This window comes from Saccopteryx bilineata, chromosome 2 (assembly GCF_036850765.1).
Source record: "Saccopteryx bilineata isolate mSacBil1 chromosome 2, mSacBil1_pri_phased_curated, whole genome shotgun sequence".
Taxonomy (NCBI): domain Eukaryota; kingdom Metazoa; phylum Chordata; class Mammalia; order Chiroptera; family Emballonuridae; genus Saccopteryx; species Saccopteryx bilineata.
In genome coordinates, this window is record NC_089491.1 from 183,611,681 (window position 1) to 183,636,454 (window position 24,774).

At 37.9% G+C, this 24,774-nt stretch overlaps 1 protein-coding gene across 2 annotated transcripts in view; it reads left to right on the top strand.

The window, feature by feature from the left end:
* MON2 (MON2 homolog, regulator of endosome-to-Golgi trafficking) overlaps nt 1–24,774 on the top strand; it is a 191,452-nt gene that overhangs the window by 68,226 nt on the left and 98,452 nt on the right. For both annotated transcript variants that reach the window (XM_066258887.1, XM_066258888.1), the window contains exons 8-14: nt 2,078–2,272; nt 14,518–14,642; nt 15,047–15,183; nt 16,307–16,460; nt 20,137–20,369; nt 22,468–22,549; nt 24,345–24,529. In XM_066258887.1, the coding sequence (XP_066114984.1) occupies nt 2,078–2,272; nt 14,518–14,642; nt 15,047–15,183; nt 16,307–16,460; nt 20,137–20,369; nt 22,468–22,549; nt 24,345–24,529 (1,111 nt within the window). The remainder of the gene's footprint in view (nt 1–2,077; nt 2,273–14,517; nt 14,643–15,046; nt 15,184–16,306; nt 16,461–20,136; nt 20,370–22,467; nt 22,550–24,344; nt 24,530–24,774) is intronic.

The following is a 24,774-nucleotide window of genomic DNA, read 5'->3' on the forward strand; positions in this document are numbered from 1 at the left end:
TTTAATCCAATATACAAACAAGGAAGTCTCTGATACAAAGTCACTTATCTGAGGTGAGATGGTATTCCTCATGAGAGTGCACCACCCCACATCAAAAAGGGTGGGAAAGGCTTAGTCCTAAAACCAAGCCCCAGGCTACAAGGATCCTGCTTGTCCACAGCCCACCCCCTACACACATTAATATCACCTGGGCCACGGGCTTCCATGTGGGCAGCGCCATCTTTAACAAAGTGAGCATAATATATTTTATCTGCCCAACATATGCTTTTAATTTTGGTAATCAGAGAAACTAGATATTAGAGTAGAATTTTCAGTCATAAGCTCTTAAGATCCCATTTTGTGGGGAAAGAATTAAAAAGAACATTAAAATGAATATAAAAGGTTAGAAGGAATTCAGTTATCTCCAGGTGAGATTATTCAGGGCTTTTATTTTTATCTTTTTATCTGTATTTTTTCCTCTAATGAATCTGATTTTTCCCTCTAGTTGTTTTTCTTGAATAAATCTGATTTAAAAAATTACATTTAAAAACTTTTGTGACTGAGCAAAAAACTGCTCTGCATCTTATAGTTTCTTTTTTGTTGTTGGATTAAAGGATTAGATTGGTTGATATAATATTTATGATTGTCTTTGTTCTTAGCCTCAATGATATTTGAAAGATTAAAACAATAAAATAGCCTGACCTGTGGTGGCGCAGTGGATAAAGCGTCGGCCTGGAAATGCTGAGGTCACCAGTTCGAAACCCTGGGCTTGCCTGGTCAAGGCACATATGGGAGTTGATGCTTCCAGCTTCTGTCTCTCCTCTCTCTCTCTCTCTCTCTCTGTCTCTCTCTCTCCTCTCTAAAATGAATAAATAAAAAAAATTAAAAAAAAAATTAAAACAATAAAATAATATGTATTTAAGGTTAGACATTAAATGTAGACTGGGCCATATATTGTCAATAAAATGGGATTACTTTCTCAGGGAATTAATAGCTTAAGGAAGGTCTTCTGCATAATATACCATGACTGTAGTAAAATTTAAGAATTCTTTGCAAGATTTTCATCTGACCTGTGGTGGTGCAGTGGGTAGAGCATTAACCTGGGATGCTGAGGTCCCAGGTTCGAAACCCTGAGGTGGCTGCCTTGAGTGTGGGCTCATCTGGCTTTGGTGTGCTCATCCAGCTTAAGCACAGGCTGTCCAGCTTGAGCACAGGGTCTCTGGCTTGAGCATGAAATCACTGACATGATCTCATGGTTGCTGGCTTGAGCCCAAGGTCGCTGGCTTCAGCTGGGTTAGTGGCTTGATTGGATCCCTCTCCTTCAAGGCATGTATGAGAAGCAGTCATTGAACAAATAAGGTGACACAGCTATGAGTTGATGCTTCTCATTTCTTTCTCCTCTCTCTCTCTTGCATGCACATGCATGCTAAAAAAACAATTCTTTGCAAGATTTTCTAGATTTAAAAATATGCTTTTTGTCATTGTGTTTCTTATCAGCTTACTGTGTTTAATCTAATTAAAACAATAATATGTCTGCATGAATGGTATTATCTTTGCACAAAAGAATCAATAAATTGTATAACTTATTATATTTACATATTAATCAAGGTTTCTCTCAGTTTTATATTTTAAATGTTTTATCTGTTTGAATTTATGTAATGTTTTCTTTCTTTTATATTTTCAAAAAAATTTTATTTATTTACTTTTTGAGAGAGTGAAAGACATCAATTTGTTGTTATTTATGCATTCATTGGTTGATTCTTGTATGAACCTGACTGGGGATTAAACCTACAACCTGGGCGTATCAGGGTGATGTGATTCTATAACCAACTAAGCCATCAGGCCAGAGCCTTTTGTTTATGTTTTGATTGCTAATGTCCTGCTAAAATTAAAATTCCTAGCAATAGTCATCACTTAATTCCAAAATCATTAAGTGTTTGTTTTTCATTTATGTTCTTTTAAACATAACTTATTGAAATAGTGAAAGTAAACTATTTGTATAGATTATTAATACATTTTATGTACTGGTGAGACTGTTTTAGCATTAAATACCAACTAAGTTAATTGCTTTTCTTCTTCTTTATTTTTTTGCAAATAGCACCAGGAATTTAGTTTCCTCCTAAAAGAGAGAGTATGTCCTCTTGTGATAAAGCTCTTTTCTCCAAATATAAAGTTCAGACAAGGTTCCAACACTTCATCTTCTCCAGCACCAGTTGAAAAACCATATTTCCCTATCTGCATGCGTTTGCTGAGAGTTGTATCTGTTCTGATTAAGCAGTTTTACAGTCTTTTGGTAAGTGCTAATTTTCTTATGTATTTTTGTGTGTAACTCTAGGCAGTGCTGTTTTTAGAAGACGATCTGTTATTGTGTATTTAGCTTTTTCATTTCACTTGAGCAGACTTTTTTTTATGAGAACCTATAGGTATTCTCCTAAGTATTATAAAGTTTCAGTCTGTTCTTTCTTGAATCTTTGTATGTTTATATAGTATATACTTTTTTGAAGTGAGAGTAGAGTAGATATAGAGGCAGACTCCTGCATGCACCCTGACTGGGATCCACTGGGAACACCCATCAGGAGCCCATGCTCTGCCCATCTGGGACACTCGCAACCAAGCCATTTTTAGTGCCTAAGGCAGAGGCTCTATGGAGCCATCCTCAGTGTCCAGGGTCAAGGTGCTCGAATCAATCAAGCCTTGGCTGTGGGAAGAGAAGAGAGAGAGAAAGAAGGAGGAGTGGGAGGGAAGCAGATGGTCGCCTCGCCTGTGTGTCCTGACCGGGAATCAAACCAGGGACTTCTACATGCTGGGTTGATACTCTACCACGGCCAGGGCCTGTTTATATAGTATTTTTAATGTATATTCAGGAGAGTCATGGTCTATTATCTGAAGGCAGCATTGGCTTTTGGCTTTGGAATTTAGTTTCTTAGCTAATTAACTATAATTTAATGAATATTAAAATTATAGTATCTTTAACTTATTCTTGTTTTCATTCATACTATTTTATATATATATATAAATTGAGGTTAATTGGTAAATGCTAGGATTAGAAATCAATTTTGACTTCTATTTTCATATTACATTTATTTTGCATAAATCTATAAATGTATATAATATGTGATATTTCTGATCATAGTAATGTACAGTTTACTCTTAAATGTTCAAATAGTATATATTTTTTAGAGAAAATATTTCTTTTTATTTTATGTTATTAGATTCAGCATTGTATAATTTTTTACCATTTATATTAACAAAAATAATTGGTATATCAGCTTGTGTGAGCAGTCTGTGTACTAAATGTTTGAGATAAGCAACATTACAAGCTAATGAATAGAATAGATAGTTTTTATACTAAATTACAAAGGGAGCTTTTTTAAAATAATTTTTTTCCCCATTGATTTGAGAGAGACAGAGAGATGAAGGTGGGGGAAGGAAAAGAGAGAAACATTAACTTGTTCTACTGAGTTGTTCCATTCAGTTGTGTACTCATTGATTGTTTCTCATACATGCCCTGACTGGGGGTTGAGCCTGTGACCCTGGTACACCAGGGCAATGCTTTATCCATAGGACTACCCAGCTAGGAATAAGGGCAGTTTATTTTGTGTGTGTGTGTGTGTTTGACGCTTGAGAGACATATAGACAGACAGAGACAGGAGAGGAGAGAGATGAGAAGAATCAACTCATCGATTATCCCATGCTCAAACCGGCAACCCAGTGCTCAAGTCAGTGACCTCTGGGTTTTGAACCTGGGACCTCAGTGACCCAGGTCGATGTTCTGTCCACTGCATCACCACCATTCAGGCTAAAGGCAGCTTTTTAAAATAAAGTTTTTTTCTATACTATATACTTGTTATAGATTTTCTTTTCATATTCCAAAACCATTTGTGCAAAATGAATTCAGAAATAATCTTTATAAGCACTTGTGGAAATTTATTTCTGACCACCACACTGTATAATGCACATGGATGTATGTAATGCACTTTTTAGAAGTATCTGTAGAAAACCAAATCATTTCCGAATCTGTTGCATTTTAGGGGCACTTACCAGTTACCAGGGTTTGGTGCCAAGGGTTTTAAGTTCTTTGGTGTATTCATAATTGTCCCCTTGGGTGTTTTTATTCTACCAAAATTAATAATATATAAATACACTTTAGATATATAAATTTATGAACTTAATTAGTTCATATCCCCATCTTGCTTTGTAAGGATTAACTTTTTAAAAATTGTAATCAGGAGTCCTGGCCAGTGGCACATTGGATAGAGTTGTCCTAGAGTGCCAAGTTTGCTGGTTTGATCCCGAGGTTGCTGGCTTGAGTGTGGAGTCATCAGCTCAAGCCCACAGTCTCAGATCCTGGGGTCACTGGCTCAATACTAAGGACACCAGCTCAACCCTGAAGTCACTGGCTCTATCCTGGGGGTGCTGGCTCAATCCCAAGGGTGCCAGCTTGCCCCCTGAGGTCAGTGGCTCAAGCCTCAATCAGAGCACACATGAGAAGCAATCAATGGCACAACTAAGTGGGAAAATGAATCGATGCTTCTCTCTCTCTTCCCCCTTCCTCTCTTTTCCTCTTTCAAAAATAAAAATAAATATTATAATCAGGCAGCTCTCTCTATGGAGCATGCCTGCACCTTTCCCCAGGCATGTTTTCCTTGTCTCTCTCTTTCTCTTAAGCTCTAGGGCCTTTCTTTTGCCTCTGTAATGTGTTCCTGAGCCCATGCAGCTCAGCTGGCTCACTTCTTCCATGACTCACATCTACTTCTGTGACTCTCTAAATAAACTTTTGCTTATATCTGAAAAAAGAATTACAATCATTATTCCATGCAACATATAAGAGACTTGATGTAATTTCCAATAATATTAAATTGAAGTCTAATTAAATATAATTAAAATAGAGGGGAAGAAGAAACTCAAAACACTAATTAGAAAGAATATTTTCACCCCTGTGTTCATTGCAGTGCTATTTACAATAGCCAAAATATGGAATCAACCCAATTGCCCATCAGTAGACAAGTGGATAAAAGAAAGTGGTGGTACATATCTAAAATGGAATATTACTTGACCATAAAAAGGAATGAAAGCTTACCATTTGTGACAGCATGGGTGGACCTAGAGAGTATTATGCTCAGACATACAATTTCACTTTATATGTGAAGTCTAAAGAGGAAAATAAATGAACAAACAAAATAGAAACTTAAAAGTACAGAGAACAGACTGATGATTGCTGGGGGCGATTGGAGGTCTGGGTGAAAAGGTTGAAGAGATTAAGAATTACAAATTGATAGTCACAGAATAGTCATGGGGATATAAACTGCAACATGGGGAATACAGTAAAAAATATTATAATAACTATGTATGGTGCCAGGTAGGTACTTGAAATATCAGGGGTCTACTCTGTAAAATATATGATTATATAACCACTATGCTGTACATCTGAAGTAATACAAAATATTGAATGTAAACTCAAATTGGAAAATAAAATATTTTTAAATGGAGAGGAAATCTGTGAGTTTTTACATTAACTCTTAGAAATTTTGAAAGTAAAGTTGTAATTTGCTGAAAATAAATGAGAAGTAACTTAGTTTCTCCAAAGATGGAAATCATTACCTGTCAACTATTGTATTTTCTGTATTATATTTGTTTATAGTCTGTTTTAATCCACAAAGAAACTTTGAAACAAATGTTAATCAGAGTGACATCAGCAAGATGGTGGAATTGGAAGCTCCAAGTCCTTTTGTTCCCTGTGGAGACACTGACTTAGCAATATATAGGCCTGACCTGTAAAGCATTGACCTGGAACGCTGAGGTCGCTGGTTCGAAATCCAGGGTTTGCCTGATCAAGGCACATAACGGGGGTTGATTCTTCCTGCTCTTCCCCCCGCGTCTCCCCTCTAAAATGAATAAATTAAAAATAAATCTTAAAAAATATATATATATAGACCAGATTATGAGAACTTCAGAAAGCAGTTAGAGATCACAGCAGCCCAGGCAAGTGCAGTGCCAAGAAGAGGTTCATTATATAGGGTGGGACAGCCCATTGCACTCCCTGCTCTACCTCATCCCACTCTAGCACAGCATAGCACAGCACAGGCATGATCAAGGGAAAATTCTTAACTTACTGCTTCCCCTTCTGGGGGGAAAGAAGGATGAAATCTGTAACCAGCATTCTCACTTTTTGAGGTACTGCTCAGGGACTTGTTTTTGTCTCCTAACTCTTAGAGAATGGACAGTAAAGATGGCAGCGCCTTTGTACTCCTGGGGACCTATTGAAAACAAAGGCAAGCTCTATGGTTCACTGTAGCACCAGAGGCTGCAATATTACAGATATACACCAAGGGGAGCTCCTGTGTAGGAACAGGCAAACCTCTTTGGCTCTGAAATTATACATATAAACCCAGAGGAGACTTATTGACAGAAAAGGTTTGAGAATAGTATCCCAAAGTCTCTAGCTGGATTAATTAGTGAATATCTTTCCTGTACAAAACTAATCCATAAAGAGTAACAGAGTTGGCTATATTTTCAAATGCCCAAATTTAAACAAAATAATAAGACTTTCAAATAAATGGGAAAACATGGCCTGATCAAAGGAACAAAATAAATCTCCAGAAACTGACCCTAAAAAAGGGAGATTGATTAGTTACCTGACAAAGAATTTAAAATAACAATCATGCAGATGCTCATTGAGCTAAAAGAGAACACAATGAAATGAAATCAGGAAAATGGTGTATGAAGAAAATGAGAATATCAACAAAGTCATAGAAACTGTATAAAAGAACCAGACAAATTCTGAGACTGAAGAATGCAATAATGGTTGTAAAAAATTCACTAGAAAGGGTCAACATTGTGGCTTAACCAGACGAAAGCATACTTAAAGACAGGCCACTTAAAATTGTCAAGTCAGAGGAGCAAAAAGAAAAAACTTAAGAGAACCTAAGGAACTTATGGGACACTGCAAGCCAACCCACGTCTAAGAAAAGACGAAATGTATTTTACTCTCATACTCAATACAAGATGTGGGAATATTTTTTCCCAACTGACCAATTTTTTTGACAATGGGGTGTCCTATATTTCAATTCTGTAAGTAATGGGTCACCAGGTAACCCATAAATTCTAACTTGGATACAAACTGAAGGTTTCCATGATAACTTTTTTGGTTTAAATAATTTAATAGAGTAACAACCCAAGAAAACATTTTGCTTACTGTAGGTATTCCCCACTTTCTGAAAGGTTGTGTTAAGCCATTTCACTATTCTGAGACACCTACATTAGTACCTGTTTTTTGTTTGTTTGTTTTTGTGACAGAGACAGAAAGAGGACAGACAGACAGGAAGAGAGAAGAGAAGCATCAATTCTTCATTGTGGCACCTTAGTTGTTCATGACTGCTTTCTCATATGTGCCTTGACCAGGGGGCTATAGCAGACCGAGTGACCCCTTGCTCGAGCCAGCGACCTTGGGCTTCAAGCCAGTGACCTTTGGGCTCAAGCCAGCGACCATGGGGTCATGTCTATGATCCCACACTCAAACCAGTGACCCCGTAATCAAGCTGGTGAGCCTGTGCTCAGGCGACCTTGGGATTTCAAACCTTGGTCCTCTGCATCCCAGTTTGACTGTGCACTGCCTGTTCAGGCAGTACCTGTTTGTTTGTTTTTTTTAATTGAAGGAAATCTGTGAAGGATTTTTGTTTTTATAAAAAATGTTGTTACATACTAGTGTTGGTCTTTTGTAAAAGCAAAGTGGCGTAATGTGAACTATTGATAAGTAGGGGATACTCTTTGCTTTACATTATTTTGGCTTATGAAAGGTTTTTTTTGTTTTTTTTTTCCCCCCACAGGGACAGAGAAATAGAGAGAGGGATAGATACGGACAGACAGACAGGAACGGAAAGAGATGAGAAGCATCAATCATTAGTTTTTCCGTTGCGACACCTTATTTGTTCATTGATTGCTTTCTCATATGTGCCTTGACAGCAGGCCTTCAGCAGACCGAGTAACTCCTTGCTTTATGAAAGGTTTTATAAGAACACTCTACTTTGTATAATGGGGGGAAACCTGTATTGCTGATTTATTACAAAGGGTATTTTAAAGGCAGATGAAGAGATACATAGGGTATAGTCTGGAAGGATCCTGAAAACAGGAGCTTCAGTTCCTGTGAAGTTGGGTTGTGCCACCCTCCTGAGATGTATATATATTTGGCAACCTGAAAACTCCCCAAACTTTATACCTTTTGAATTTTTATGGAGGTTTCTTCATAGAGGCATCAATTATTAACGTAATTTTAATTTCCACTCCTCTCCCGTTCCTGGCACCCACCAAGAGTTGCCTTATTAGAACAAAATGTACTCCTATCACCAAGGAAATTCCAAGGGTTTTAGGAGATCTGTGTCAGGAACTAAGGAGTCAAAGATCAAATATTAGGGGGGAAAAATGCTCCTAGCACTCCCATAAATAGTATAAGGATATTAGGAGTTCTGGGTCAGGAACTGGGGGTAGAGATCAATGTATATAAAAAAATATTTTCTATTTCACATGCATTGTGGGAGTTTCAGATGAGAGAAAGGGGCAGAGAGCCTATTTCAATAAATAATGGCTGAAAATTTCTCAAATTAGAAGAAGGAAGCAGAAAACAAAATCTTGAAGCTTAAATTCTAACTAGAATTAATCCAAAGAGATCTGTTCTAAGACACATTATAATTAAGCTGTCAAAAGTCATAAAGTGTCTTTTAAGCCGCAGAAGGAAAGCGATTCTTCATATGCAAAGAAGCTTTCAGAAGATACTTACCAGATTTCTCAGCGGAAATCTTGTCAACCAGAAGGAAATGGGATGATATATTCAAAGTACTGGAGCGGAAAAAAGCTGTCAACTAAAAATGTTACATACAGCAAAACTTTCTTTCAAAAATGAAGGTGAGGCCCTGGCCAGGTAGCTCAACGGATAGAGTGTTGTCCCACCGTGGTCATGGGTTTGGTCCCTGGTCAGGGCACGGATGAGAAGCAACCACTGAGTGTACAACTAAATGAAACAGCTAAGTAGAAGAACAAGTTGATACTTTCTCTCTCTCTCTTTCTCCTTCTCCTGCCCCAAATCAATGAAAAAACAAAAAAATAAGGCAAAATTAAGACTTTTCCAGATAAAAACTAAGAGTTTATTACTTAGGACTAGGCCAAGTGTTTATCACTTCCCTACTTATTCCCTGAATATTATCAGAGTTGTTTTAGGAGGGCATCTCTCTCTTCCCTCTCCAAAATGCTGTTTTAACTAATGAACATAAGGCTATAGGAAGAGAAGACATTCTTTTTATTTTTGGATCCAGCAGTAAGTAATAGCACACCAAGTCTTCTCTTCTCAGCAGTAATGCAATGTGTTTACATCTTCATTGTAACAAATGGAGAATTCATATTTTGTCTCTGTTCCCAAACCAAGAATTAAAAATCATCTTTATTTTTATAAAATCTGGGCTGAATTGTGCCCCCTAGGAATTCAGGTTGATACTCCAACTTCCAATATGATGATATTTGGAGATGAGATCTTTGGGAGATAATTAGGTTTATATGAGGTCATGAGGTTAAGACCCTCATGATAGGATTAGTATCAGAAGAAGAGACTAGAGAGCTTGCTCACTTTTTCTCTTCCATGTGAGAACACAGTAACAAGGAAGCACTCTGCAAGCCAGGAAGTGAACTCTCACCAGAACCTGACCATGCTGAAATTCCGATCTTGGACTTCTAGCTTCCAGAACTGTGATCAATAAATTTTTGTTTTCTAAGCCACCCTGTTATGGCAGCCAAGTAGACTAAGACAGTTGGTTTTGGTCCACCAGTTCCGTTATCTAGTAGTTCATCCAGTAACTTTTTCAGTTACACAGATATATACCTTAGTCCTTAGTAATTTCAGTTTGGGATGAAATTGCTGTTCTATATTTTGGACACTGCAACATGCTTTATATATGTTAATTCTTTTAGACTTTATCTACAGTTCTGTAAAGCATTCATATTTCTATTTTATAGCTGAAAATTGAGGCTTGGGATATTTCTGCAATTTGCCTGCGATTGTACAGTTTGTAAGCTGCATAGCTGGAATGCTAAGTGATTCTTTTAGGCCCCCAACCCATGCCCTTAAACTTGCTGCATTTTACTTCTTCCCTGTGTTTTTAATTCTCAATTCTTCCCCTCTCTAAGTCTGCCAGCTCCAGGTTTCTTGTACTGCTCCTGTATTCCTTATGTTTTGACCTTAGGCTCCTTGATTTGGGGGGAGGGGTGCAGAAAGAGTAGGGGGATAACAGTACAACAAATTACAGAAAAGATTGAATGTTATTGCCTCAAGGAAGAGAAAGGACTACTTCTGCACTTTACTCATCAATTGGGGGTGATAGCCAACTGGTAAAGCTCCACAACAATAAGGTAACTCTAGGACTGTATTTGTGAAGATGAATCTTCAGAAATATGTAAGATATCATTTCCTCAGTGTTATAATTTGTTACATAAGACTTAATATATGGGAAAGCTTAGACATTCTAGTTTCTTCAAGGGCAAAATTTAGAGGTATGGTAGTTTTGGGATGAGATATGTGATTGACATGGAATGCTTCTCTCTTATTTCTCTGTGTAAGGCCCAGTAGTCACGGCTGTCACCGTTGGGCCATGCAGGTGCAGGTTCCCATTAGATTTGGAAAGACGGTAGAGAAACTGCGGATCCTAAAACTGGTGGGCCATTCTTTTTATTATTATGCAAATAATGATCCCCTCTCACATCCCCTGAAATGGTCCCAGGGATCTCACTTTGGGAAACACTGTAATGGAGAATCAGTGTTCTCCCCCAGTATTCACCAGTGTGTCTTGTCTGTCAAGTAGCTCAGGGTGGAGAGAACTAATTTTTAAAGGTTAGTTCTATTAATATATCTAGACTGAGTAGAGAAAAATTAGAATGCTCTAGTCATTTATGTACAGACAAAACATGTCACATATACTACTTTCTTTTCATTTTCTAATATCTGAACTAGGTGCTTCTCTGTCTTCTGAATCACTTAGCCTCCAGGCCCAGATATCTTTCTAAGGAAGATATCTTTAAGGAGTTTATGAAACTTTATAAGTTGCTAGTATATCTCTCTTGCCTTTGACTTACTGCCTTTAAAAAGGAATGAATGGGACTAAAGTGTCCAGCCTAGTTTCTGTTTCATATAAATTTCTGTAACAGGGGATCTTATCACTAATAATTCCATGACTCCTGCATTTAAATATTCTACCTGACTTCGTTGTCTCCTAAGCCGACTGTTATCTTAGGTCCATAATTGCTTATTAGACATCTATTAGTATTTCCACCAGGATGACTTTTATTCATCTTAAACATTGGCTATCTTTTGACTGTTTTCCAGTACCAAAGGACTATAGGAATTCAAAAACTCATCATCTTTTTGCCAGTATAATGAAATTCATGAAGTATCTTTATGCCACAATTGGACGTAAGCATAGATACTAATTTTGATTCCTGTTTCCCTGTGACTGCAACCTCTTAGGGGAAAGGCTTAGCAGATTCTAAATAAGCACCTTTCATTGATACCCTTGAGAACAATTAACTGTCCTCAACACTAGTTCTCTGATCAGAGATTCACACTTGGGAAGGAGGAAGGAAGGGAGAGCAAAGTTCCAGGAGAGAGGCTCTCTCTTTTACCCAAGTCACAATATTTTAGTGACTGTAGTATAAACTAAGTAATTGTTTGATTTGTACTAGAGTCACTGTCATAGGAGAGGAAATAATACACTCTTCAAGGCAAGTTCTGTAATGTTAGGAACTCCTTTAGCTGTGATGTACTTGATGTTTCTGAGAGCCTTTGTTTCTGGCCTGAAAACCTGACTGTTGAGCCTTCAATTCTATCACATTTATATTCCACTTCCACTCTAAAGCAGATAGAGCACAATTTGAAGGTCCTACTAGTGTTAAAACTCTTCCATAGATATAACTGTTGCCCAGTGAGTCACTAGCATGATTCTTCCTTTTTCAGTTCTTTGCTAAAAGGGAGCCACCTTACTTTAAAAAAATAATGCATTCTGTATTTGCATGTTACTTTGTTTTAGAGTATGTTTTTATTCTCACATTTTTCTCATTTCTCAGGAAGGTGTAGGTCCTTTATAGGAAGGCTACCTAGCTTGTTGCCATCCACAAAGTTGGTGGATTAAGAAGCTGAGCCATCAGACTTCTCTGATCTAGTGTTTTTCAACTGCATTATGTTTAGGGCAGTGACAGACCTCTGCTATGACTTCTTTAGTCATTGCAGTCTGAGGATAAAGTTGTTTTTAATAATTCCTCCAACTTTGTCCTCATGATTATGTCCTATTTTTGAGCATCCAGTTCAAAATACTGAAAGGCATTGGAAATTACCAACTGCTAAGACTTTGGGCTAAAATTCTGAGGGCTGCTATGTTCCTAAATATCTTACCCTACATTATTCTCACTCAGTTCAGGGCAGCTCCAGCTAAAGCATCCAATAACTTGCTAAACTGGGAGTTGAGGGATGATTTAGTTTGGCTTAATAATGATCACAAATGCTTATCTCCCAGAGGTCCTGCTGTGTCCTAAATTATTGGTAATATGTAATAGAAACAATCCACTAACTTCTGATAAACTGGTAACTTTTTCATTCCTTCAGTCATCAGATATTTAATGAATAATATTGAGAAATGGGCTTTAAAAATTATTTATAAACAGCTTGCAGAGGAGATAGTTTATATTATTAACAAAGGTAATAATAATTGATGCTTAATAAAGCAAAACTATGCACCAAACCTTGTTCTAGGTACTCTATATGTCTTAACACCTGTCAACTGCTGAAGATTTCTTTTTGTTTTCCTACTAGAAACTTATGTTAAACATCCTTGACTTATTGCCTCTTTGTTTCTTTTTTGGTTGGTTTTTTTTTTTTGTATTTTTCTGAAGTTGGAAACGGGGAGGCCGTCAGACTTCCGCATGCGCCCAACCGGGATCCACCCGGCACGCCCACCAGGGGGTGATGCTCTGCCCATCTGGGGCATCACTCTGTTGCAACCTGAGCCATTCTAGCGCCTGAGGCAGAGGCCACAGAGCCATCCCCAGCACCTGGGCCAACTTTGCTCCAATGGAGCCTTGATTGTGGGAGGGGAAGAGAGAGACAGAGAGGAAGGAGAGGAGGGAGGGGTGGAGAAGCAAATGGGCGTTTCTCCTGTGTGCCCTGGCCGGGAATCGAACCCAGGACTCCCACACGCCAGGCCAACACTCTACCACTGAGCCAACTGGCCAGGGCCTCCTCTTTGTTTCTTAAACAGCAAAAAAATACATGGAAAACCATAGTGGTATTACTGAAGGGGTTGAGCAGGGGTCCCCAAACGTTTTACACAGGGGGCCAGTTCACTGTCCCTCAGACCGTTGGAGGGCCGGACTATAAAAAAAAACTATGAACAAATCCCTATGCACACTGCACATATCTTATTTTAAAGTAAAAAACAAAACAGGAACAAATACAATATTTAAACTGAAAAACAAGTAAATTTAAATCAACAAACTGACAAGTATTTCAGTGGGAACTATGGGCCTGCTTTTGGCTAATGAGAAGGTCCAGTTTCATATTTGTCACTGCTAGCCGTAACAAGTGATATGACATGCTTCCAGAGCCGTGACACGTACATTCCACGTCACTGGAAGTAGTACTATACGTGAGCGACACCGTGCTTTATGATGCATCCTATGCTCCTCTCACCACCAATGAAAGAAGTGCCCCTTCCAGAAGTGCGGCGAGGGCCAGATAAATGGCCTCAGGGGGCCGCATGTGGCCCGTGGGCCGTAGTTTGGGGACCCCTGGGGTAGAGCATATCCTATCAGCAGTTTTTGCTACCAGCCAGGAATGAAGATGACATGATAGTGCATAGTACTTCTAAAGATTAAAGATAAAAGATTAATCACATTAGCAAATCACTATTGTGAGTTTTCAAGGATGTGTGTAGAGAGACACTGATTTTTTTTCTTTTTTTTTCCCATTAGCTTTTCCATATATAGTATGATTACTTTTCCCTTTTCTTCTTCTCTTCTGCCTATTAAGAATTTTAATTAGAAAAAAAAAGGCCCTGCCCTGTTGGCTCAGTGGATAGAGCATCGGCCTGGCATATGGGTGTCCTGGGTTCAATCTCCAGTCAGGACATACAAGAGAAGTAGCCATCTGCTTCTCTCCCCCTCCCTCTCCCTCTTCTCTTTTCCCCTCGCAGCCAGTAGCTCGATTGGTTCAAGCGTTGGCCCTGGGCAGTGAGGATAGCTCAGCTGGTCTGATCGTCAGCCTCAGGTGCTGAGAATAGCTCAGTTGGTTTTTGAGTGTCTGCCCAAGATGGGGCTTGCTTGTGGATCCCAGTCAGGGCACATGGAAGAGTCTGTCTCTCTATCTCCTATCCTCTGACTTAAAATTTATTTTAATTTATTTAAAATGAAAAGATTTTATTAGTTTGTCCATAGGACTAAGTTAAAAACAAGAATGCAATTTATAATTCTTAGATTTAATGAAATAATATTAATAAATCATACACTTTTTAGGTAACTGAATGTGAGATATTTCTGTCACTTCTGGTGAAATTTCTGGATGCAGATAAACCACAGTGGCTACGAGCTGTTGCAGTGGAATCAATACACAGACTCTGCGTGCAACCTCAGCTATTAAGGTAAATAAACCTCAGCAATGTTTTGTTAAATGCATGGGTTCATATTTATGCCAGTGGGAACAGTTTAAAGTATTCATTCCCAAATATTAGTGGTTTTTAAACAAACATTATATTGTGTGTATATGGCAGGGTAGGGGTAAGGATGTAGAAAGTAACTGGGAGATGGCAAAAGGTATGGTTAGTGATTGCCATCAATTGAATTTACTTAGTTAACATGGTCAAGATAATATTTTTAGAACATTAATCTCAGTCTGAACCTTTGTCCTTAATTAGTAAAATCACTCAAATACAAAGTTTTAAGTATAGCATTGAGACTGATTTATCATCATTACTTGCTATAAAAAGTCTAAAAATTTTAATATATCTAAATGTTTTCCCTCAAAACATTTAAAACTATTTTACAGGTCATTTTGTCAGTCGTATGATATGAAACAACATTCTACCAAGGTTTTTCGCGATATTGTGAATGCACTGGGATCTTTTATCCAATCATTGTTTCTTGTCCCTCCTACAGGAAATCCTGCTACAACAAACCAAGCTGGTAAAGGCTTATTCATATTTTTGTTTTTATCTTCTGTCATAATTGACAATTATACTAGGCTAGAGAAATTTGGATTACCTAAATGTATTATATCTATTTTATAACATTTTGTTATATTTATTTATAATATTTTATATATAAGTGTAAAATGCACTTAAAGAATAATTTGATTTCACTGAGGCAACTATGTTCATTCCTCTCTAGAATATGTTTTTCTCTGATATATTTTCAGTTTTTCTAATCACATAACAAAAGTTTAGATGCTAATCTTTATTTTAAAGAAAAGCTCATTTGGGCCCTGGCCGGTTGGCTCAGCGGTAGAGCATCGGCCTGGCTTGCGGGGGACCCGGGTTTGATTCCTGGCCAGGGCACACAGCTTCTCCACCCCCCCCCCCCCCTTCCTCTCTGTCTCTCTCTTCCCCTCCTACAGCCGAGGCTCCATTGGAGCAAAGATGGCCCGGGCGCTGGGGATGGCTCCTTGGCCTCTGCCCCAGGCGCTAGAGTGGCTCTGGTCGCAACAGAGCGACGCCCCGGAGGGGCACAACATCGCCCCCTGGTGGGCAGAACGTCGCCCCCTGGTGGGCGTGCCGGGTGGATCCCAGTCGGGCGCATGCAGGAGTCTGTCTGACTGTCTCTCCCCGTTTCCAGCTTCAGAAAAATACAAAAAAAAAAAAAGCTCATTTGGTGTTTCTTTTTAAAAAATCTGGTTACTAGAATAGGAAGTCTTTTAGGCTCTCTTTCAAGGAAATAGGTGAACTGTTTTCTTAATTGCAGATAGGAAATCACTCTGCCCTCTTGTTTCCTTTGACCTTCTTTCTCTTCTACTTTTTACTATCTGATTAGTGGCCTTTTATTCTTTATTCCCACCTCTGATAAAAAGTGATCAATGAAAGATGTATTATAAAGTCTATTTTTCCTTATTAGTACTTTTTATATAAAATAAGGAAATGGTGTTTTAAGGAAACAGGAAGACTGATAGCCAAAGTAGGATTGATAAATTTCATTTATTTGTGTAATATCTGTATCACAAGCACAATATTTAAAAATTGACCGGGTATTTGGCTATTACTGATTTGTAATTAAGTAGTAAATTGCTCTTTGTTATCTTCCCCTTATCTAATAGGAAACAATAATGCAGCTGGCACTGTCTCAGCGCCAGCTAATTCAGGAATGCTGGGAATTGGTGGGGGTGTCACTTTACTACCAGCATTTGAATATAGAGGAACTTGGATACCTATTCTGACTGTTACAGTACAAGGCAGTGCTAAAGCAACCTAGTAAGTAGTAGTAGCATTATTTTTTAAGCAATGATATTGTCGGTAATGATCTTTTATCCTAAAATGTTTCTGCATTATATTTAAAATTTTAGACCTAGTGTTTTTTTTTACACATTAGAGCTATTTTCCTTTTTAGTACTTTGGGAAATGTATCTAGGACTGAATTTTGTTTTTCTTTTGTATTATTTGTAGATAGTTAACAGCATTATAAAACAAAATGTTGTTTTTTTAATCTAAGGACCTATTCAACTGTCTGTATCATGTTTTGATTTAAGTAAATGGCTTGATTTCAGACCCTGTGCACTTAGGTTTTCTAATACTTCAGCGAATTAGTTCACCTTTTAAAAATTTCTGTTTCTCATCTAATAGAAAGAGATTAGTGATATAGCAGCTTTTCAGCTAGAAAATATTGAATGTTCTTTTGCACATGAATCAATTAGTATGTTCACAATGGAGCTTCCCTGTTGAATTGTCATTTTTCTTCAATTCATTATGAGGTTCAGTATAAAATTATTTTTGCATATTTCTTTGAAAGCACACATATAAGTCTTTTTTTTTTTTTTTTTTTTGCAAGAGAGAGAGACACTGAGAGGGACAGATAGGAGCAGACAGACAGGAAGGGAGAGAGATGAGGACTATCAACTCTTTGTTGCTCATGGATTGCATTCTCATGTGTGCCTTGACTGGGGGGCTATAGCAGAGTGAGTGACCCCTTGCTCAAGCCAGCGACCTTGGACTTAAGCCAGCGACCATGGGGTCATGTGTATGATCCCACACTCAAGCCAGTGACCCTGCGCTCATATGAGCCCACGCTCAAGCTGACGACCTCGGTTTTGAACCTGGGTCCTTTGTGTCCCAGGCTGACACTCTTATCTACTGCACCACTGCCTGGTCAGGCACACATATAAATCTTAGTTGTATATTTTGTTCTCTTAGACTTTTAAATGTGTAATAATTTGAAAAGTTAACTGATGTATAGACAAAAGTAGTTTTGATATAAGTATTGGTAACATTGTTTTAGATTTAATACAGTATGGCTCCTTTCAAAGTTGGGTTTAGAACAGTTTTTAAAACTTGAGCTTAATTTTAAAATACTTAAATAAATTATGTTTTATTTAAAAGTGGAATTTATGTAGTAATTCTAATAAAATGTCACTGAAAAGTAAGGGAAGTGTGAGCTTTATTTCAGGTTTATGGATTAATAGAAAGTATAAATTACCTTTGTCTCTTAACTATTTTAGCACTGAAAGTCTATACTATTGAGTTTGGGAATCAGAATTTCTCATATTTAAGATTATTTAATCTGTTTTAGATGCATTTTCCCAATAGATCATATGTTATTTAAAAATGAACATTTGTCTCCCTGGCCGGTTGGCTCAGCGGTAGAGCGTCGGCCTGGCGTGCGGAGGACCCGGGTTCGATTCCCGGCCAGGGCACATAGGAGAAGCGCCCCATTTGCTTCTCCACCCCTCCGCCGCACTTTCCTCTCTGTCTCTCTCTTCCCCTCCCGCAGCCGAGGCTCCATTGGAGCAAAGATGGCCCGGGCACTGGGCATGGCTCTGTGGCCTCTGCCTCAGGCGCTAGAGTGGCTCTGGTCGCAACATGGCGACGCCCAGGATGGGCAGAGCATCGCCCCCTGGTGGGCAGAGTGTATCCCCTGGTGGGCGTGCCAGGTGGATCCCGGTCGGGCACATGCGGGAGTCTGTCTGACTGTCTCTCCCTGTTTCCAGCTTCAGAAAAATGAAAAAAATAAATAAATAAATAAATAAACATTTGTCTAACAAGATGCTTAACACTTACTGGTTTAATAATTGGCTTTATAAAACTAATTATTATCCTGGCAAAGATTAGATCCATAAACTTTACCTCTCCATTTGAGCTTAAATTTCTTGATAAGTGATATAAATATATTTTTATTGAGTACCTAAATTTTAAAATGCTCAGAGTTGGCACATATAAATTGACATGCCTTATAGTCAGACTTGGGTTATAAACTGCTGATTAATAGTTGTGTTGCCTTGGTTCTCAGTTTCATTGTTTGTATCTCTTAGAGTTTTTGTGAGAGGTTAAATGAGGTAATATATATAAAAAGGTTGAAACTTGAGTGCAGGGTCACCAGCTTGAGCATGGGATCATAGTCATGACCCCATGGTTGCTGGCTTGAGCAAGGAGTGACTTGACTGGAGCCCCCTTGTCAAGGCACATATGAGAAAGCAATCATCGAACAACTAAGGTGCTGCTGCTATGAGTTGATGCTTCTCATCTCTCTCTCTCTTCCTGTCTATCTGTCTCTCTCTCAAAAAAAGAAGAAGAAGAAGAAGAGTCCCAGATTGAGAATAAATAATAGCTATACATAATTGTTTTTATTCTGAGATTTGCATTTTTATTAGCTTTTCTTAGTGATTTTAATTTTGTTTTTGAGATATAATTTCTATACCATAAAATTTACCATTTTACAGTATACAACTTACAGTGTTATTATACTATACTCAGAAGTTATGCAATCATAACCACTATCTAATTCCTGGATGTTTTCATCCCAGAAAGAAACCCCATATTCATTAGCAGTCATTCTCCATTCCCTCTTCCCCACCCCCTAGCAATCACTAATCTGCTTTTTGTTTGTATTGATTTACCTGATATGCATATTTCATACAAATGGAATCATGCAATAAATATTCTTTTGTGTCATGCTTCTTTCATGCAGTATAATGTTTTTAAGGTTCGTCCATGTTGAAGGATGTATTAATATTTCATTTCTTTTAATGGCTGAATAATATTCCAATGTATGGATATACCATTTTATTTATCTCTTCGTTAAAAATGGGCATTGGACTGTCTCTTCTTTATGGCAATAAATAATGCTGCTATGACTTTTGCCCATGTTTTTTTCTAGTAGTTTTTAGTTTTAGCTCTTATATTAGGTCATTGTTTCATTTCAAGTTTTTTTATATGGTTTAAGACAGGGGTCCAGTCTTACTGTTTTACATGTGAATATCCAGTTTTTCTATCACTATTAATTCTTTCCCCACTGAATTATTTTCTGAACATTGAATTATCTCAACATATTTTAAAATGAAAGAAATTAAAACTGTAATTCTCTGTTTGCCGTGATTAAAGACAAAATTTGTTGTCTTTTGAAAGCTTTGTCCTAATCATGAGAAGAAATTGCTCTAAAATTTGAACTTGACACACTGATTCTAAGTGATTACTCTTACCATGTTTGCAGATTGTATCTAAGATGATAGGTGAGCTTGATATTTCACAATAACACTTTTCCCTAGTGTGAAAGCAACCTTCATTTTTATAGGAATGATTTGATTTGGAGGCACCTTATTTTAGAAGCACTAAGTCAGAGTTTGAGATATTTTATAATTGGTTTCTTTTCTATTTTGTTTGTCTTTTTTTTTTAATATCAGCAATTCATGAAAATATTGGCACAATTTGGGGGTGAGGCAAAAGGTAAATTATTAAAATAATTAGTTAATGGCAGTGTTTCGGCTACAATTTTTCTAGTTATTTTCTTAGAATAATATGAAGGAGAAGAAAACAAACTCAGTAATGTTCAGTTACTTTTGCTACTCTGTTAAATTTAATTTTTATGATTAGGGAAATAGTTTATTATATTTTCATATTTTGCTTCTCATTAGTGTTCTGTTTATTTTCATAATTTCAGCCTAGAGATGTTGGACAAAGTTGAGCCCCCAACTATACCAGAAGGTTATGCCATGTCTGTGGCATTCCACTGTTTGCTAGACCTTGTACGTGGAATCACTAGTATGATTGAAGGAGAGTTAGGAGAGACTGAAACAGAATGTCAGACTTCCAGTGAAGCAGCTTCTTCAGCCACACAGTCATCACGACAGCAAGAACTACAGTCAACATCAGACCAAGTGGATAAGGAAACTGGTATGTTACTATTATCCTATACATTTTATTTTTAAATAATTTAATATTTACAGGGAAGTTGCAAAAAAGAAATAGAATTCCTACATATTCTTCACCCCATTTTCTCAATTAACAATACCCTATTTGCATATACACATCACTGTACTTTTTTTCTGAGTCATTTGAGAATAAGTTGCAGACATGAGGTCCCATTACCCTTTAATACTTTAATGTATATTTTCTAAAAATAAGGCCAGTTTTTTACATAAGCACAGTACAATCACCATCAGAAATTTAGCATCAATCCAATAGTATCATCTAATCCCAGACCCCATTTAAATTTTGCCAGTTGCCCCAATAATTAATGTCCTTTACAGTACAGGATCACATATTGAATTTAATTCTATGACTCTACTGCCCTTTAATCTGGAAAAGGTACATAATTCTTTCTTGTTTTGTATGACCTTGATGTTATTTAAGAGTACAGGCCAGTCAATTTGGGTTTGTCCGTACGTTCCTCATAATTGGATTCAATTTAATCATTTTTGGCAGGGCTACCACAGAAATGCTGCTGTGTTATTCTTAGTGTGTTCAGTGTATCAGGAGGTATATACATCATCAGTATGTCTCATTATTGGTGACATTAACATTATTTCATTAATATGATGTCTACCATGTTTCTTGAGTGTAAAGTTATTTTTTGTGGAGAAATGTTTTGAGACCTCTACTACGCAAGAGAGCTTTCCCTTCTCTCTCATTTAATATGATTGATTGATTAAATTAGTATGGATTTTTGGATTCCTATTTTATTCAAAGGGTTATAATCTATGATTATTATTACTTGGTTTGACACCCAGATTGTCCTCAATATGGCTAGTGGGGACCTCTTTCAAACTTTATGCCCTTTTAACCTATTCTCGTGTTCTTTTGTCATTTTCTGAGCATTGTCTTAATATCTGATACAACGAAATGTTCCAAGTTCATCTTGGATTTTTCTTGCCCAGTCCAGCAGTCATTTTTCCAATGAGCCCTAGTTTCTTTTAGTGGAGAATAGTATTTAGAAACTAATACATGGGCACTGGGTATGCTTCTTGGTACTAGAATAGGAAATACACACATTCATAAGCACGTATTTCTCTACATTTAAAAAAATACATCTGTGTCAAATACCAAGAGGTCACACCAGTTTTTGTAATTCCTGTTTAATATGACAAGATTTATTTTAAATTTTTCATATTTGTAATTCCTTTCTCCCATAGTGAGAATCTTGATTCTATTTTACTCAATATGTTAGCTTCTTTGCTCGATTCCCAGTGTCTGTAACCATTCTTCTGGCTGAGCCAGATTATTATATTGATTCACTGCCACCTGGTTACATGGGGCTAAAATTTGGCCCAATAAAGGGGAAAGGAGTAGGAAATGATCTAATATGTATATTTTAAAAATACCATTTACCATAACTTGTATACAGAAAGATCTTACCATTAATTTTTTTAATTAATTAATTTACTTATTTATTTTTGTATTTTTCTGAAGTAAGAAGCGGGGAATCAGATAGACAGACTTCTGCATGTGCCCGACCGAGATCCACTTGGCAAGCCCACTAGGGGGCGATGCTCTTCCCATCTGGAGCATAGCTCCATTGCAATGGAGCCATTCTAGCACCTGAGGCGGAGGCCATGGAGCCATCCTCAGCACCTGGGACAACTTTACTTCAATGGAGCCTTGGCTGCGGGAGGGGAAGAGAGAGATAGAAAATAGAGAAGGAAGGATAGAGTAGCAGATGGGCACTTCTCCTGTGTGCCTTGGCTGAGAATCGAACCCGAGATTTCCACATGCTGGGCCGATGCTCTACTGCCAGGGCCTCTTATCATTGATATTTTAAAATCACTTAGTTTTAAGATTTATTGAATTCTGAAACTATAGTGTGGTTTTTAAAGTTTTCATTTATTCAGATACATTTTAAATACAAGAGCTTTGGTATTGAATAACTGAGTTGTTGGTGGAATATTAGATATATCAAATGACCAGGGAGATTTTAGAATTTGACATATTGTCAAATACTATGACATTTATGGTTATCATCAAGTATTGAATTTTTTTTTCTCTTCTCTTTAAGTTAATAGAGCTGTTTGGGAAGAAATGGTGAATGCCTGCTGGTGTGGGCTACTTGCTGCTCTCTCACTCCTACTTGATGCCAGGTATTAAATCTTTGTAAGTTTTATATTGCATGTGAGAGTTAAAAAAAAAACCCACTATAATGGTTTACTTAAATTTGTCCTGAGAATCATTTCCTAATACTAGTTTTTTTGTATGTGTATAATATTATCATTTGTTTTGATTCTCATCCCCTATCCTATCCTTCCCCTGCTCCCCATCAGAATTGTTGTGACAATTGTGTTTTAATGGAAAATACAATCCTAACATTACAGAATGCCCTTTTCATTTCAACCCATACTACTTTTATAATTATGATAATCATATTACTCAATTTCTTTCATTTTTTTTTCAGGATTGCAGATTTTACTGATTTTAAAACATTGGATATTTTAAATTTTTAGATATGTTAGTTAAAATTCCTTAAGTATGTTGATTTTGATAATTTTTGTTTTGTTTTGTTTTGTTTTGTATTTTTCTGAAGCTGGAAACGGGGAGAGACAGTCAGACAGACTCCCGCATGCGCCCGACCGGGATTCACCCGGCACGCCCACCAGGGGCGACGCTCTGCCCACCAGGGGGCGATGCTCTGCTCCTCCGGGGCGTAGCTCTGCCGCAACCAGAGCCACTCTAGCGCCTGGGGCAGAGGCCAAGGAGCCATCCCCAGCGCCCGGGCCATCTTTGCTCCAATGGAGCCTTGGCTGCAGGAGGGGAAGAGAGAGACAGAGAGGAAGGAGGGATGGGGGTGGAGAAGCAAATGGGCGCTTCTCCTATGTGCCCTGGCCGGGAATCGAACCCGGGTCCCCCGCATGCCAGGCCGACGCTCTACCGCTGAGCCAACCGGCCAGGGCCGATTTTGATAATTTTTAATAGTTTTTTTGTGACAGACAGAGAGAGGGACAGATAGGGACAGACAGACAGAAAGGGAGAGAGATGAGAAGCATCAATTCTTTGTTGCGGCACCTGAGTTGTTCATTGATTAATTTCTCATATGTGCCTTGACTGGTGGAGGAGGGCTACAACAGACTAAGTGACCCCTTGCTCAAGTCATCGACTTTGGGCTCTAGCTGGTGAGCCTTGCTCAAACCAGATGAGCCTGTGCTCAAGCTGGTGACCTCAGGTTTCGAACCTGGATCCTCCACGTCCTAGTCCAACACTATCCACTGCACCACTGCCTAGTCAGACAATATTTAATAGATTCTTAAAACTTTACTAAGTACCTAATTCCACAACATGTTTGAACAATAATTAAAAATAAGTCTGCTGGGGTAGCTCAGTTGGTTAGATTAGAGCAGGGGTTAGGAACCTTTTTGGCTGAGAGAGCCATGAATGCTACATATTTTAAAATGTAATTCCGTGAGAGCCATACAACGACCCGTGTATGTTACGCATTATCCAATAAAAATTTGGTGTTGTCCTGGAGGACAGCTGTGATTGGCTCCAGCCACCCGCAACCTTGAACATGAGCAGTAGGAAATGAATGGATTGTAATACATGAGAATGTTTTATATTTTTAACATTATTTTTTTTAATTAAAGATTTGTCTGCGAGCCAGATGCAGCCATCAAAAGAGCCACATCTGGCTCGCGAGCCATAGGTTCCGACCCCTGGATTAGAGCATCATCTTGACATGCTAAGATTGCAGGTTTGATTCCCAGCCAGGGCACACAAGAATTCATGAATAAGTAGAACAACAAATCAATGTCTCTCTCTCTCTCTCTCTCTCTCTCTCCCTCTCCCTCTCCCTTCCTTCCTCTCTCTCTATAAACAAAATCAGTAAATAAAGAAAATTTTAAAACTAATCATATTAAATGAAATACTTTATATATATTTTTTTAGCACAGATGAAACTGCAACTGAGAATATTTTAAAAGCTGAACTGACTATGGCTGCTCTTTGTGGAAGACTGGGCCTAGTAACTTCAAGAGATGCCTTTATAACTGCAATATGTAAAGGTTCCCTGCCTCCCCATTATGCTCTTACTGTATTGAATACCACCACTGCAGCCACACTTTCCAACAAATGTAAGGCTTCAGTTTACTCAGGGCTGGGTCATCTAGTGCAGTGACATGGCATAGAGGAAAGGTGATAGAAATTCTGAGTTCAAGTCTCTGCTTTTCTACTCACTGAGTCTGTGACCTCTGTGAGAAGTTAATGTCCCTTGATCCTCAATTTCTTCCACCTTTTAAAAATAATGGAAATGGGGGTAGGGGAGAATAATACAAATTTTAAACAATAATGGTGAGGATAAAAGAAGATTAATCTGCAA